Source organism: Phalangium opilio, unplaced genomic scaffold, assembly GCF_054372755.1.
Source record: "Phalangium opilio isolate 3A_F unplaced genomic scaffold, DU_Popi_V2 ptg000017l_1, whole genome shotgun sequence".
Taxonomy (NCBI): Eukaryota; Metazoa; Arthropoda; class Arachnida; order Opiliones; family Phalangiidae; genus Phalangium; species Phalangium opilio.
The window spans coordinates 4495242-4512184 of NW_028324151.1; the positions used below are offsets into that span (position 1 = coordinate 4495242).

A 16943-nucleotide genomic window follows, 5' to 3' on the forward strand; every position below is an offset into this window, starting at 1 on the left:
CCCATGGTCGCCGGAGGTAACTTGACCCCATTACGCCTTCCGTCACCTCCCAAGCGTACCTCATTCCCTGTCTGATTAATCGCGTCATGAAAAATAACTAATCTCATCCTTACCGAGGACCCTTAAAGGGACCCTTAATAATGAACGCACTTGACAATTCATGATTGAAATGAATGAATTCATGAAAGAGTATGTACTATAAAATCTCTCCTTGTTGATGAAATCTAAGTTGTTCCAGAGAAAAAAGATGTGATCTTGATTAAGTACTCCCCAAACGTGGGATGGGTGAGATAGTAAATTAAGAGATGTAGGGGAGAATAAAACTGTTATAAACACTTCCACTGTTTACTATCGCTCGAAGGTGGCTGCATGATACTTTCACGTCTCGGTCGGCGTAAAAAGGAGTACGTTAAGAAAAAAAAACAGTTTGAGAGACTTAGTCTCATCATTCCATACCCAAAAACCCGGTCTAGGAAGATCCAAAATTAGTCGCTCAGACACCCAAATAAAAGCTTTGCCAAAAAAAAAAAACCTCAACTTCTAAAGGACCCGGTCCCGAACAACACTTCCGAGAAAGTCTACCCAAGCTCGCATCGACCTCTTCAAGCGGAAAATCCCGCGAAAAGTTAAAAACAACTCTTGAAAATAATCACGAGATGATGACGCACTGCGCGTTCCGTGGCCCAGAAAAACATCACTTAAAAAAACAGTGTCTAAACTTACAGTTTCCAAATCCTGATGCGTCCTATGGTCCTCCTCTATGCAAGAACCCGAACAATAACCGACGTTGACACCTCCTTCCGGGTCTAAAGCCATGTCCTCTAGTCCCAAATCTAATTGACAAAAATAAAAAGACAAAGGTTCGTAAAACCTTCGGTTGGTTATAATCAGGCCACGGTGGTTGAGACTAACCTTTGTAAGTCACGTAGATGCGTTTAAGACGGCACGCTCTGTACCAAGCTGGCCTAAGGTACACGGTACCGGCGTGCCTTTTTCTGATGGCCCTACTATCGGCACCGGGGGTTTGGTTAGTGTTGAGTGAATCGGGGATGGAACCTCGATGGCCTGATCGAGGACTGACTAGTAATTGGGCTGTTGGTGTTTGCTCGCGTGAGAATTCCCTCGTTTGAAGGTCAAGGGTCGGGTACGTCTCGTTATCGAAGAGAGATGACTCGTTCTCGGCCATGTCTGGATGTATTTCCAGCAAATTAGGGAAGGGCGGTTCCCGACCGGCTGCGCAATGACGCCAACAAAAACGTGGACAGAGAAAAAGGGAAGCACAAGGAAAGCGAGGGATATGACGTCAATTTATTAGCTCAGTCACGTTATCACAAGCAAAAGCCAATTAACTAACGTATTACTGTTTTAGCTACGAGTTAATTAGGCCTAAAGTATATTGAACGTATACGAATCAAAGCTAAGCCTTTGTCCAAGAATGTCTTAACCGATATTAATGCTTTCGTTAGACGGGTCAACCCCATTCCCAGTATGGTAATCAAGTTGCCTAGTTAATGTCGCTTTATAAATTAATTAGCAATAATTAAAACAATAAGCTGACGAAGTGAAAACGATAATCAAACGAATGATAATGTCATAATGAAAATGGGAATACTTACAAGCATTTTCGGAACAGTTCATGACTCGGAAATAGAGACTGGGATCTAACTTGGTTCCGGTATTGTCTTCGACTTCGATATCCAAACCAAAGTTCTTGTGTCTATTTTGATACCAATGTAGGACGGAGGGGGCGATATTCAGTTCGATCCAACCTTCCAAATCGGCGGCTATCACTCGGGAATCGATGTACCGTTTCTTTTCTAAATCAAGATGAACCCATAAGACTTAATCAGGGAAAAATAGAGACGGACAAAAATACAATAGGAACTTTAAATTCTACATACCTTTACGATTAAGTTTCATTGGTTTGGTGAAATAGTACACGGAAACGGTTAAAGTTTGAGCTGGTATCAGGAAGGATGGGTACGATGAAGGGATACCGCCACAATCGACGCAGTTGGACTGTTGAGCCTCTGGACTTTGAAACTTGTATAGTCTCAATTTCGAAGACAAAATACTGGTTTCTGTCGTTTGCGATGGTCTCGGGAAGATTATGGAGTAGTACAGATGCATTGTTCCGGGTGCTTCCCAAAGACTTCTCTCCGTATTGTTCGGAAGTTGACCTTTATAGGGTTAAAGGTCAAAGTTACTTAACTTGCGGACTGAAAAAAGGAAACTAATTTTATTAACTTACATGAAGGATAGAAACTTTGAAATCTTTCGGCGTATATTTGATTTGATCTTTCAGCCTCATTATGTCCGTGATTTTGATGGCGTAATTGGCGCATTCTCTCAAATATTTGAGCCATTCGTTGCCTTTCTTCTTGCGAAAATAGTGGCGATGTTAAATTACTTGTTCTATTGGGAGTCACTTGAAGACGTTGCAAAATTTGGGCTTGAATCATGAACAATCGTTCTTGCTTTTTCCTAAATTACAAGAAATATAAAAAATAAATAAATAAATATTCCATTAAATACCTAAAAAATAAATCAACAAACAGTTCTCAGATTAACAGACAGACCAAGAATTAACAGCCCCGGCGAATAACCCCGCGACCAGACGCCGTGAAATTTTTATTTGTTAAATGACTTAACGTTCAGACAAGTGGTAAACATAAATAAACAACACGAACGATGTAGTTTATAAACGTGTATTTTTGTACCGATTCCAAATTAGAACATAGAGTTAATGTTTACGCCAATAAGGCTATAAAACGGCGGGAAATATTACGGTCCTGGTAAAGAGATACTGAAACGCGATACTCTTAAAATCTAATATACTTGGAAGTACGGAAAAATGTTCGTTCACGCGGCCACGACATATTAAGTTTTTTATCTAAATTATATAGTGTTTATACGTTTCACTGTCACTTCAAAAGGACTTGAGGGAACTATACAAATACCCCACGTGTCTAGTTACAGGGTCTGCTTTGTTTATTATTTACTTTCGGTTCTAGACTATGTCTACGGAAAAAGTAGACGCGCGTTGAAAAGTAAAACCGTCCGTCTAGAGTCAAGTGCCGATTCATCATTGTCAAATTTTTTGGAGGGTCGTTTATAAGACTTCAATCTTAAATATACCATTGATACACCTATTTCGCCATAGAGTGGCCTTGATCTTGGTAACGTGATACGCTTATATTAATGCAAAATGAGCTGATAAAATTTGCGACGTAAGATTATACTATGACGTCATCAAACAGACGGCTGATTGTTCTACGCTCCAAAGTCAAATGTTTTAACGCGGTTCATTTAAAGTAAATTAAATCTAAATGAAATTTGGTAAGATAATTGGTTGTCTAAGAGTAAATTACGATAATATAATCAAATGCGTCCGTTCATATTAATGGGGATAATTTTAATAATTAAAATTTAATACCTTCTCATTATTAAAACACTTTTATTGATCACAAGCTAAGCTATCCGGTGTAACCCGGGTGTTTTAATGGATTGTCAACCGAGAAGAGTTGCCTATAGCTGACACTAACTAAGATACACACATGATGTTGTTTTCTTGAAGAAACAACTTTCAAACTCATCAAAACATGCTTAAAATGTAACGGGTCTATAGGATATGTCGTTATTGACAGACTTTTAATGGCAAATCTTGTAGTGAACTGAATCAAACCACTTCTAAAAACCTTTTCCCTAGTGGTACCTGGTGGTACTGTTATCAACCACAGCAGTTTGGTCCAATTAAGAAATTAACGAATTGCGACTCAAGTGGTTCACCAGAAAATTCTAATACCGATATTATTAAAATAATTTTACGCTACTAAAAAGAAATTGATTTAGACTAATTAATCCCAGACAGGTTTAAAGTTGTCAGCATTAGTCAAAACAAATTAACGTTAAACAAATTTTATTATAATGTTAATAGGTAGGCAGCAACGGCTATGGTAGTGGTCTAATTTCAATTCCGGAAATAGTCTGCTATGAAATTTAGAGTGGAAACATTCCAACCAAGATTTATACATTCCGTAATCGTTTCCTAATTTTCAACCCATCTAAAAAAAAATAAACCCAAAAAAACAACAGAAGTGTTTCGCCCTTGGTTGAACGTGTTGAAATTTGAGAATACAAAGTCCAACCCCAAATTCTCAGACTATGTTTTTATTAAACGATTGAAAAATATGCCGTGATTTAACTCCATAACCCCGTCAAAGAAATCAGGCTAGACTTTGGGAAAATTCTTCATTCGTCCTCGACTCACTCGACTCCATCTAAATGGCAGGGTGTTAGGTTGAACCAGCACGGAAAAACAACTCTAAGAACAGATGTCATTCCAACTCGAAGTTATCAAAATTATAGAACATTCCATTAATTACTTGGAGGGAAGCCGACTCGCGCTGCCTCTAGCGGGTGCTTTCTGGAGTGAATGAAATAACCCAAGAAGGTCACCTCTCCCCTGCCCCATGTGGTGCTAGCTTCTCCTCCGGAATTAATGGACGAACAAACCCTTGTAATGTTTTTATTACTTCGAGTTAATCTGTTTGAATTAAATCGGTTTCATTCCGACATAAAAACGGCATATTTCAGTCTTCAAATAAAATTCCCAGACTATACTAGAATAATACTCTATTAAATTTCTTATATCCTCATTCTACTGTATATTTCATAGGTCAAATTTATTTAATTTGACTTATTTTTTTTTTTTTTACCGAAAATCCGGGGATTGTTTTACCTACACTGATGGAAAAGTCGCGTTCATACCAAAGCAATAGAATTTTAAAATATGGTTAAAAAGCTTAATTGTATTATTGCTAAATAGTATACAGGGGGTCATGCCTAAAGCATCTTCTCTAATTTGTAACTTGTTTCGGGTTTACTTATTGCAAAATGGAGATAGAAGTTACATTTTCGACTTAAAATTGATTTCCCATAGACTCCATATTCCGTTTTAGTAAATTATCAGTCCGCCATTTTCCAACATGGCCGCTTATTAAAAAAGAAAGCTTTAAAAGCAACTTCAATACAAAACCAATTTCAGTATCTTAGGTCATGGGGTTCTGGAGATACCACGAAGAAATGTTTTTCACAAATATAAATATATATTAAATGATTTAAGTTCAGATATAATTTAAATGAGAAAAACAGGATTATTTAAATAATAAGAGTCACTGTCGTCTGAGATTATGGGCTGGGAGATAAAGGGGGAACTACTTTTTGGCGACAGTACAAAATTCCCTCGCCTTGATTAGTGTTGTTAGGTAAAAGGCGTATCGTCTGAAAGGCGGTTGCGTGTTATTCGATAAATGTTTATCTCATTCATATCTAATTGGTTCAAATTTTCAACCAATCAGGTTTCGAATATCACCATTAAAAGCAATCATCGAAAAACATTTGATCCGGATTTGCAAAACAGCAAAGTTAATTTTAAAGAAAAATATCCTAAGGCCTTTAGCGACAGGTTTTTTTAATCGACATATTTTTGATAAATAAATAAGATATGAAAATCAAGTTTTTTTTCTCAATTACCTCATTTTAGCCAATTAACGTAACATAATTAAAATTTAAATGTTTATCGTGTTTAGGAGGTTCAAGGGAATATGGTAATTTATTTAATCATTAGTGATTAATTTTAATTATTATCATTTAAACATCATATGGCGCGTGATATGTTGAAGTTTAAGTCGAGGGTTATTTGCACTTCCGAGAAAACATTTTCATATATTCTCAAAATTTCAAAAGCATAAAAAAACATAATCTATATGGTACTCAAATTAAACCTTATTGAGATTAAGATTTCAGTGAATCATAATGAATTGCATAAAAAATTCTTTTAATTACCTAATGAGTTTGTTAAAAAAAAAAGATTATTGCTAAAAATAAGAAAATTGCATTGTTTAAAACTCCGTTTACAAGTAAAAATTTTCCATTTGTTGCTAAAAACACTGCTTGATTCCTGAAAAACCGTTTTGCGCTGTGTTCTAACATAACAATCCAATGAAATCCCTATAAAACCATGTAATTAACATAAAAACCGTTTTGAGCTGCTAAAAATCCAATGAAATCTCTAAAAAACCATGTAATTAACATAAAAACCGTTTTGAGCTGCTAAAAATCCAATGAAATCTCTAAAAAACCATGTAATTAACATAAAAACCGTTTAAAGCTGCTAAAAATCAAATGAAATCTCTAAAAAACCATGTAATTAACATAAAAACCGTTTGGAGCTGCTAAAAATCCAATGAAATCCCTAAAAAACCATGTAATTAACATAAAAACCGTTTTGAACTGCTAAAAACCCAATGAAATCCCTAAAAAACCTTGTGTAATTGCTAAACTCTAGGCAAATCATATTCAGACTACATCAGACATCTTTGATCTATGGATTAATTGGAAATAAATTTTGTTTCCATTGAAAATAATAGATCTTCTTGGTCCTAGTAAGTCCACTTAGATTTACTTCCTTTCCGCAGTTTTGATGGAGCGAAATAAAATGATGGGCCATATATCTCTTTTAGCTTGTAATGTTCAGAATCTACTTTTTTTGAGGGATGGCTGGCAACTCTGTTATTATTACAGTCTAGCCGGTATTATATTCACATGGCAACAGTGTTGTTGAGAAGGTGCCAGATATTTCAATGGATTGTTGTCTACGCAATAAGCAACAAAATCTCGGGAGCGCAAAGTGTTTCCAAAAGTTTTACTGACTGAGTAAAGCAAAAGATATAATCTGTCTCGCGCGGACCTTTCTCTCCATAGCTTTGAAAATAGAAAAGAAAAGGTAATTCTGGCCTATTCAAGGGACTAACCACTCTGACATTTCTTGTACATTGATTTAGTCCTCATTTTGCTAGGCGAAAAGCTACCTATCAACGCCTGATGATGAAGATGTATACTTTTCGTTCAGTGGTTTGATATTTTCAACATTTATTATAAAAAGGATGGTTAATTTGATCTTGTGGCAATGTTAACAGGGCCATGGTTGCCGCAAGTCGTTGCAATTAGAACATTTAAAGTGATGAGTTACGAAGTCCGGTGACCAATGAATGTGTTTCATTTTGTTTTTTCAATTAAAGATCTCTCTACTAGCGCCTGTAAATTCTGTACAAATTATACCTGCATAACATCAAGGCGTTGGGGAGAAGTAAGTACCCAGGCTGATTTCTACAGCAAGAAGACTTGAATGAAACGCGTCAATAGAGTGGTTATTCCCTCGGCCTGATCTCGTTCATTGTATACTGTCTGGCTGCGAAGGATTTCCTTCTTATTAACCTTGTCTGGTGGGCCAAAAAACGTATTCAACTTGAAACTTTATATCACTCTTGCGACGCTTTTCTTACTTTTAAGTCTAGCCGCGCTCAATTCGGCGGAAGTTTTAAGCGAAGCTTGACGCTGCTTCTTTCTATAGTCTACAATCCAAAGAAGATACTTTCTTGCATTACACAAAGTGGTGTCGCTACTATAACGTAACAACTTAATCTTTCGGAGAAATTTCTTTTTTAACTTATTTTTTTGTTGTACCACGGGGCTATGGACCTAATACGGCCTTGCTCCAGGTTGGAAACTAAAGGAGAATTTTGAGAAATGCCAATTTTTGGGTCGGGGTTCAAAAACCCACGGATTATCGGGCATTTCTTTGCGATTTTTCTTTGTAAATTAAGATATGACGTATCACCTATCACCTATACGTAAACTTTAAATTAATCACAATTTCTTAATTATGGTCATTTTATATCTCTATTCGTAAGTGGTGTTCATCTTAGAACTGATCAATAATAACACGAGTGTGAAATTGACAATTATTGACTAGATGTACTGTCTGGAAACATTTCGGGAAAATTGCAATCGAAAAAGGCGTTTTCCATAATTTGGCCAACGTTAATTAAAAATTTCCTCAATTTTAAATATCAATAAAAACACATCGATATGTTTAAGTTAAAGCTTAATAGTAATGAAGAATGAGCGCTTGTCTGGTATAACTGAAGTACTTTACATTTAAATTAAGTTGAAATTAACGCCTATATTTATGTCTAATAAAAGCGGAACACCTATCATCCTGTTCAACCGCTACTTTAAATGCTAAGGATCGAACCACTTTGAAGTTTGAACACGTGGTATACTTTTAACATCAGAACTATAAAATGGTAAGGTTGGATGAAACACTTCCACAAGTTCAGGAAAACCAGACTCGTGTTTAGTGTTAAAGACTCCATAACCATAACATAAACTATACATGTGAGAAATGAAACGAAAAAGTCGTACGAGACTAAAACGTTTTAGCGCAACAGAGACAGGCTTAAGTCGCAGGCACCCGTTAATTACTACTACATCGTACCCAAAAACATCCATATATAATACACATATCCGTATAGAGCATTCTGTAAATTTTGAAGCCAGACAACAAAGAGGTCTTGTGATAATCGGTGGTACTGGACCAGCCTTGACCCCTCCCCGACAACCCCAGCGGCAACCAAACTATATTTTCTCATTTCCCAGTCCGACACTATTTTTTCATTCCACTTTGAAATATTTCGCTTTTAAATTATAAAACAAAGATGTCAATTGTTGTATAAAAAATAAAGTACCCCGACTACCGCGAGTGTTATGTATTTCTTTCGCTCTTTTTCTCTTTAACTCTTTTCTTGAAAGGCATCATATCAAAGGGGTACTCAAGATATTTAGATATTTACGCTCCATTTTGAATTTGTGAAATTTAGCACGTGAGGTTTGATCAAAATTGCGCGTGATGTGACAATCGTGGCGCGAGACATAGAGCATGCCACGGGAATTTTGTTATTAACCTGAAGGCAGGGCGTTACGCGATTGGTCGGAGGTACAAATTTCAAATTAACTATATGAAATTTCATTAAATAATTTGAACTTTATAATCATTCGGAGATATTCTTCGGATGTTTCACTATGTAGATTGGTATTATAATTGATAAAAATCATTAGAGTTTCCTTTTCACCTTAGGTCCCTTTAATTAAAAAGGGTATATTCTAGTTTAGAATTAACTATACTAAATTAAACGTAATTTAATTGAATTTGAATATTTTTTTAAAAAAAATAAATATGAACAAAATCACGCAGATATCTTATAAGGGTAGGCCACAGACTATTTAGTTTATAGACTGGAAACTCTCCCCGGTTTCAATTCCACCGGGTAGATTAGCTTAAATTGAAATATCAAAAGATATTTAATTAAACTTTTCCTGACAAAAATTTCAATTTAAAAACCATACAAAAAATGGTCGTTTTCAAGAAGATTTTTAATTCCAAAGTCTGTTAGAGAATTTAAGTAGCCGCTTTTTACGACTCTGGAGGATGGAGAGAGGTATATATTTATATAACATATAGGGATGGATGAAGCTTAGGAGAAACTCCCGTCAGCGAACGGCAGCAAGAGTAATCGGCTAGTGAAAATTTATGGGTTATTCATTCCTCGTTTTACAACAAGATACTTCATGCTCCTTCTTGTTTTAAATCAGTGTGATGAGTATAAAAGGGTTGTATTTTTTGGTGGTTTTGTGGTTTTAAATATAAAATCATGGTTTATTTGGAAAAGTCTAGGATTAAACGCGAGGAAATTTTTGATTTTATTTTGTTTATTTTTTGGGAGAGGTTAGGAAAGACGGCTTCCAAGTTAAGTTAAAAATAAATAATTAGAGTTACATTTTATATATTTCCTAAATTAACTGTAAATAAGTGGAATTTTATGGTCTAATGTTGCGTGTATTTTTATACCCCTTTTTAGTCTTAATCTTTCAATTAAGGGCAAATAAGTTCGATATTAAAGCTATAAATTTTGAAAATTTAACTCAATATTAAATGAATCTGTTAATAAATAAATCTTTAGGAATAAAAAAACCTAAATTTGTGAATAGCTATAAGCTCGCGTTAATCTCCTCCTTTTTGTTAAAATTTTAAAACAACGCGTGTTTACTAAAAACTTTACTATAAAAATCATTTATCAAGTTCAACACATGCGCAACCACTCAATCTGATGATGATTTTCTTCAAATCAACATTTCAATTCACTGTGCAATATATTTGCCTACAACGTTTAATTTCTAGGCCTTAAGAAAGAGTTAAGTTAAAACTTAGTGTTGCCAAACGATTTAAATTTTAAACGTTCCTTAACCCTATTTCATAATAGGTCTACAAAAAAGCAAAAAAAAATCATGAACAAACTCCAATGTACGATAGATATGATATCAATTGTATTCCAAGAAATAAACATATCAACGAGGGTTGAATAAACAACAAACAACATAAAAACCACCACCCAACATCTCGTTATACCAAACCACGCGAATATTAAATTAATTACGCGTAATTAAAAAATAAATAAATTAATCTTACCTCGCTCTGTATCTTTGCTGGAGTTGAATACTGCTGTTATCATTTTCCAAATCGCTGAATCGGGTATTAGAAAGTGGCGCGATGGAGATGCCCCTTGATTCGTCGTAGGTCGAGGAAGAAGCGTTTAAAATGCGTAGAATTGTGGGTAAAATGACCGCGTGGGTGGCGTTTCTCTCGTCTTCGATACGTAAAATGGTCGTATCATTGGCCCCAATTTGAACCCGAACCTCCGTTTGACCTTTGACACGTTCCATTATACAATAAATAAGGCATAGCCCCAAAAAGAGTTTCGCTAAAAAACCCATAATCAGGAGGTGTTTCTTTAAATTTTATCTTTCTATAAAAAATATATATAGTTTTAAGGTCTATATAAAAAAACAACTTGAGTAGTATAGTTTGTGATACTAAGAGAATAGTAGTACCCCGTTTGGTTTAGCGGGAGAGAGCTACTATGGATTTGCCTCTAGCTTTTCAAATGATATCGTAAAATTTCGGTGCCTACTAGCGTTTATATAGCATCACGAGACCAGAGAGAACTTTACTCCACCTCCTCTTGAATGAAAAAGATCACCAGAAACGTTGGGGGGATGGGATCTTATCGGGTGGGAAAAGATACCCTCTTCACTAAGGACTCCCAGAAGAGAGAGAGAAAGAGAAAGAGAGAGAAAAAGTTAACTTCGTAAGGATCATAGATGGAAAACTCTACTAAAACTTGTAGATGGATAAAAGTTTTCTCTGGAATACAGAGCGGAGAGCGGTGTGCGTGGCTTCCTTCACTATATAGTGTAGTATACGTTAACGTTTCGCAAATTTCTTAAAGATCGTTACGTTGTGAACATGCGCAGTATATACATACACTCCTACCAATAGTGATTGACAAATAATTACGGAAAAATTTGTATATATATATATGTTTTTTATTCCGTAGCTATATCTTTTTGGGTGGGTTAATAGGTTAGAAATCTTATTATTTCATCAAAACATAAGTTTATAAGTGATATGTTCCATCCATAAGTATGACGACACTACCTATACTTCGTAATGCTACTGAGAGACTTACAGCTCGAGATGAGTAGTTCGGGAACGACGGAAGCGAGAATTGAAGTCCTACACTCGGTAGTTAATTTTGTATGCAGGACTTCCATCAAGGTCCTATTTAGTCTGCATTACTAAGCCCCCTTTGACAGCGCCTCACCAGGCGTACGTCGCTTTAACCACAATCTATGACCTACTTCAATCACTTCATGGCAAGCCCCAGTTTGTAACCAGTGACAAACTTATGGGGAACATATCTTATGATCAAACCTTATTAAACTAAGATAGTAATGTTTTTAGTAATTGCTAAACGCAAATAGGGTTGCCGCAAATGTTTTGTTTCAACACATTTTTAATGTTTTTTCCTGACAGTTCAAAGGTCTTTTTCCCCAGTTTCATTTGTGGAAAAGTTACAACGCTGCTTTTTAAAATGACTATAGTAAAATTAGCTTACAAATATATTAGTTCAGGTTAATGCTAATACTAGTAGAGTAAAACTAGACATTTCACAACAATTTTGTAGATCACTGCCTTTCCAAGGCTTAATTCCAGGTACTCTAGCAACCCTATAAAGGGAACGGGATAGACCTGTCTACAATAGACTATTCTATTATTACTTGCAGAGAAGCTGAAGGAGGCTAAGCGTCTCGCGCTGCCTCTAGCGGTGCTTCTCTGCACCAGGGAAATAACCCAAGAACCCAAGAAGACCCATGATCTCCACTGCCCCTGTGATGTTTGCTTCTCTACTATAATTAATAAAATGCTCTATATTGTTACATTAGGCAACCCCCATTCGTTTCATTTCAAAAGGAGATCAGTCCACACTAGGTCCATAACGAACGTGTTGAGATTATATCGTTTTAGAATGAGGTGCAGTACAAATTCACTGTATCTTTTTGTTAGGGCAACAGGCCAGCCACATTATCCAAAGTTTTTCAAAAAAATATCTGTCTATGAGTTGTGTTAGGGGTTTCGCGCTTTTTTTTAAATGGAGCTAATAGCGTAAGAGTCGGGGAGGAGGAGAAACGTGACTTTCCCCGGGGATTGGGAGACGTTTTGGTTCTTTAAGTTTTTTTTTGGTTTTGAAAAAAAAAAAAAGAAATTGGCCTACCAGACAGACTTACACCTGATTCTCTATCTCACTCTTACTCTCTTTTTTTTAACTTTTTAATTTTTTTTTTGGGCTTCTCCCCCTCTCTCTAGGATCAAGAAAGAAAAATGTTCCAGCCTCTAATAGTCCCGGAGGCTAATCCCGCGCCAAAAAGGAGAAATTACGTCGTATCTCCAAAAATCAACAGAATTTAAAAAGAGAAATTTATACAAATTATCGTAACTTAATTCAACATCATTTTTGGTCAATATTTTCAAGATCACTTTTGCTTTACTTAATTTGTGTCTGGCGTATTTTTTAAAGAAGTAGAACAGAAAACTCGGTCTAGGTTTTGGTATATACAGGGTGTTTATGATAAGTCTGCATACCATAAATTAAGGGAGCTTATGTTCTATGAGAAATCCATTTTCGAGTAGAAAGTGAATAACTTCTATCTCCATTTTGTTTGCCACAAGGGACACTGTTTTTAAGTTATGATTTGATTTAGGTGTTTTGGGGATGACCCCCTAATTAAATTATATATATAATCATTGTCTAAATCAGTTTCTTAATTAAATTTAAGGGGGTCATCCTTAAAATACTTTGACCAATCTTAACTTGAAAACATTAAAATTAAATATTGCCTAAATCGAGCTAAAGTTCCATATCAAAGTAATGACGTATCAACTCTCTTCCGTTTTACAAAGTCAAAAAACTGCAGTCCTCTGAAGAATTTACAAATAATTATGCAACGCAATAAAAAAAACAAACAAGAAAATTTGATTGCCCTCACATGACCGAATGTTTTTCTCTCTTTATTGCATATAATTAATTACGAATACCAAACCGTACATTGAGATTAACCCAAGGTCCATTTAACCGGCATAAGTTTATAAGATATGTTCCTAACATAAGTATGACACTACCTATACATCGTAATGCTACAGAAGAGACTTACAGCTCGAGCTAAATCGAGAACGACGGAAGCGAGAATTGAAGTCCTACACTCGGTGGTTAATTTTGCATGCAGGACTTCCATTTAGGTCCTATTTAGTCTGCATTACTAAGCCTTTCACAGCAGCGCCTCACCAGGCAATCATCGCTTTACCTCGAATCTATGACCTACGTCACTCACTTCATGACAAGCTCCAGTTTGTAACCAGTGACAAACTTATGGAAGGAACATATCTTATGAATTAATGATAACTTGAGGTGTCAGTCATAGTTTTTTTTTCATTCGAATTTCAACATTATCAAAAAGTTGTTCTTCCTCATTCATTTCCTACACTAGATAAACGCGACGAATTGTAAATATTTTGATCAGGACAGAACAGAGCGATCCTTATCTAAGAATTGTCCAATAGAAATTCGAGTTACTTGAGAAAAATAACCGCGATATAACCCCGTGTACCCTAGACTCAACCCTTTCAGTTTCGTCCAGGTTTACCGAGTTAATTCTGTGGAAACTGTATTCTTATTAAAACCTATTATGCACTGTCTACCTCCTTTCCCCGTCTTCCCATTCATTAATCGAGTACTATTAAACAATCTCTAATCTTTAGATTAAAGTATTGACGTCACAATTGACGTCACGAGACGTACGCTCCAAGCTATTATCCATTTATTTTCCATGAATTCTTGGAAAGGGCCAAAAGAAAAAAAAAATTTGGCAATTTCTTTTTTTAAAGTATCCGATTAAATCAAGGGGCAAACCGCTTTCTAATTATTTGTACTAGTACGCCTCAATTAATTTAACCATTTAGCCGAAGGCCTATCATTATATTTGGTAATTGAAGAATTTTATGTTTTTTTCATAAAAATATCATTCGATATTTTGTCAATGATGCCTTTAGTAACTCTTATTAGACCTAAGGTCAATATTACAAGTTATTTTTAGAGACATTACGATATTGCGTATAGGTTCTCAATATTCACTAGATTATACTAACATTTTTAACCGAAGTATATGATTGTCCCTTGGTGAGAAGTGTCCAACTCTAACAGAAGGGTAATAAACAAAGATGGTGGCCTTCGCCCCTGTGCGTTGGTTTTTCAGCAGATATTTAATGGAATGATCAAATCTATTTTCAAAGCTTCTTCGTCATTTTAAGACAAATGCATTAACTCTGTTCTACCAGAAACGTACAAATGTTGGGGATGTAAAACGCGGTAAGACAAGTGTTACGCACTCAGGTTACCTTGATGTATAGTCAACAAACTCATACTATAAAGAATCATAACAAGAAAGACCTGATCTGACTGCAAAACATGATAAGGAACATTAAATTTAGTAAGAATAGCGAAGAAAATATAGAAATAAAAGGGCACCACCAGAGGTTTGATGGAGCTCTGAACAAAGGCGGACTGGAACTTCTTTCAAAGGTACCGCGACCCCAAGCCTCCGGTGGCGTTCTTTAAGCATTAAGAGTATTATAGCGGAATATGACCCTTGTCAAAAATAGAGCATGTGTTTGACCACTTGATCTCTTAAGGCGGGACAGCCGGACAGTATGCGGACAACAAAAGACGTAAATTAAGTAATGGTTTTAAACAAAAGAACTTTAGTGGATTAGTAACTACGAAGACATCTCTAACGTCTTTGCTTCCACATATATATCGTCCGGATGTTTCGTCCTGCACCACCCAAGTTTTCAAAAGGTGGGTCTCTAGACACGATGGTGTGAGCATCCCCTCGGAATGAACTAAAACTTTGAAAACTCAAAAACTCCATATATTAGTCTCGTTATTATCTTCCTTAGTCTAGTAATACCGGTATCGATAAATTTATCTTATAAAAATATTTAATATTGTCTTCATCAGTGACACCACAACCCAAACGGTCATCGTACCCACTTAAAGTACAGATATACATTTATTTTTTTAAAGATGTTTTTCTAAAAGACTTTTACCAGTCTTTTTCTTCTATTTTTAACAAAAGGGTAGCCCGCGCGCTACTTTTCAACTTCTATAAATATCCCCTGCACAAAAAGAGTCATCTTGGAACCGTTTAGACCCATCCATGTTTTGGAACACGTGCAATTTCTTTTTTTCTTAAAAATTGCATTTTATTTATGGTTTGAAAGAAACACCTTCCCTCCTCTACCTTTTGGACCTTTTCTTACAGAGGATAGTTTATGGCTACCTGGACAGGAGGATGTTTTTTGGTCTAATTGGGCCAGGAAAAAGAAAGTGCTAAGGTATTAGGAACGTCCACGCGTTTGGAGGCACACGATGAGATTTATAGCACATGATTCTGTCGTACGGCGCGATCTGTCGCCTTCATGGTTGCCGACGGCCGCCTAGAACTCTTCGAAATTTGGATAGAGCAAGGGCTACGACATGGATGCATGCAGTTGTCCATTGTTAGTCCTCTGCTCGGTTATCTGTTCTCCTTAAAACCTTTTCGTTAATGATCCTTTTAAGACGGTTTCAGCCAAGTACATCGTCCTGTCGCATCCTAACAATTCTTCACACCTTAATACCTGTCACGTGTCACGTGCAGTCATTTAGCATGGAACACTTTGATTTCCCGCTTTTTTTTACACCAAAGGGTCTGCCTTTTATAAAATTTTTGCCTTAGAAACATCGAGAAAATGACCCCATTAACCTTTCACGAAGTTAAGTGTAGTATTCATTAAAGTTCACGACCCGAACAGAGTTTCCCTACCGAGTTTGCTCTTTAAAAAGACCTAGTATAAACGTTTTCTGACAAAACTTACAATAGACTAAGCCACGTGACTGTATAGTTATAATACAATTGGCCCAAGCTTAAAAAAGCGCGCCAAGAAATAAGGCGCGTTCAAGGCAAATTGAAACCGATTCGGCTTCAAAGAGACTAAAATTGTATAACTTAATTGGTACCAGGTGTAAGAATATGTGATTTTGAGAGTGTATACGTGCGTAAGTTTAACCTTGAAAATGAAGTCAATAGAGGGGCGTGGTTCCTTCCCAAAAAATAAAAAAAAGAAAGATCTATTTTGGGTATAAAACTATTTTTAAGTAAAGGGCTTACAGAGCGCAAACAGGAAGCCATGCTTTGTATGAATTGTAAAAAAGCGAACTTTAGAAATAGCTCCGATTCAAAAGTAACCTTTTTGAGATTTATAAATGGTCGCGCATGCTTGGTACCGCAACCTTACCATCTCCTCCATAAGTTTGGGTCTACCGCCCTGGCATTCTCTATGGAGAGACAAAATTGAATAGGACGCTGTGCCATCTAGAGGCATAGTCTACTGAGACGTATTGTGGGGTGGCCCTACCTCCCACTGTAGGAGAAAGGGGGTTTCTTCTTGTCACATGGGTTACGGTTTGTATATTAAGTAACTATTAAACGCCATCTCTCCAACACAAAATGTACTATTTTCAAATATAACCGCTCGTACTGATTTTGCAACTACAGACAACAGACACGGTCGTAGCAAAAACTTACGAAGAATATTACGGGGTTGC

The 16943-nt window shown here is 36.1% G+C and overlaps 1 protein-coding gene across 3 annotated transcripts in view; it reads right to left on the reverse strand.

Annotated features, from left to right (window-relative positions):
* Positions 1-16943, reverse strand: part of LOC149702613 (bone morphogenetic protein 8B-like) — a 265732-nt gene that overhangs the window by 3098 nt on the left and 245691 nt on the right. Inside the window, exons 1-6 of one of the 3 annotated variants that reach the window (XM_089866478.1) lie at positions 10370-10907; positions 2252-2484; positions 1902-2180; positions 1617-1817; positions 913-1188; positions 724-833 (exon numbers count right to left, since the gene is read on the reverse strand). In XM_089866478.1, the coding sequence (XP_089722604.1) occupies positions 724-833; positions 913-1188; positions 1617-1817; positions 1902-2180; positions 2252-2484; positions 10370-10674 (1404 nt within the window). In that variant the 5' untranslated portion in view covers positions 10675-10907. Of the gene's footprint in view, positions 1-723; positions 834-912; positions 1234-1616; positions 1818-1901; positions 2181-2251; positions 2485-10369; positions 10908-16943 lie in introns of those variants that run through there. The other 2 variants (XM_089866477.1, XM_089866479.1) reach the window with 2 other exon arrangements.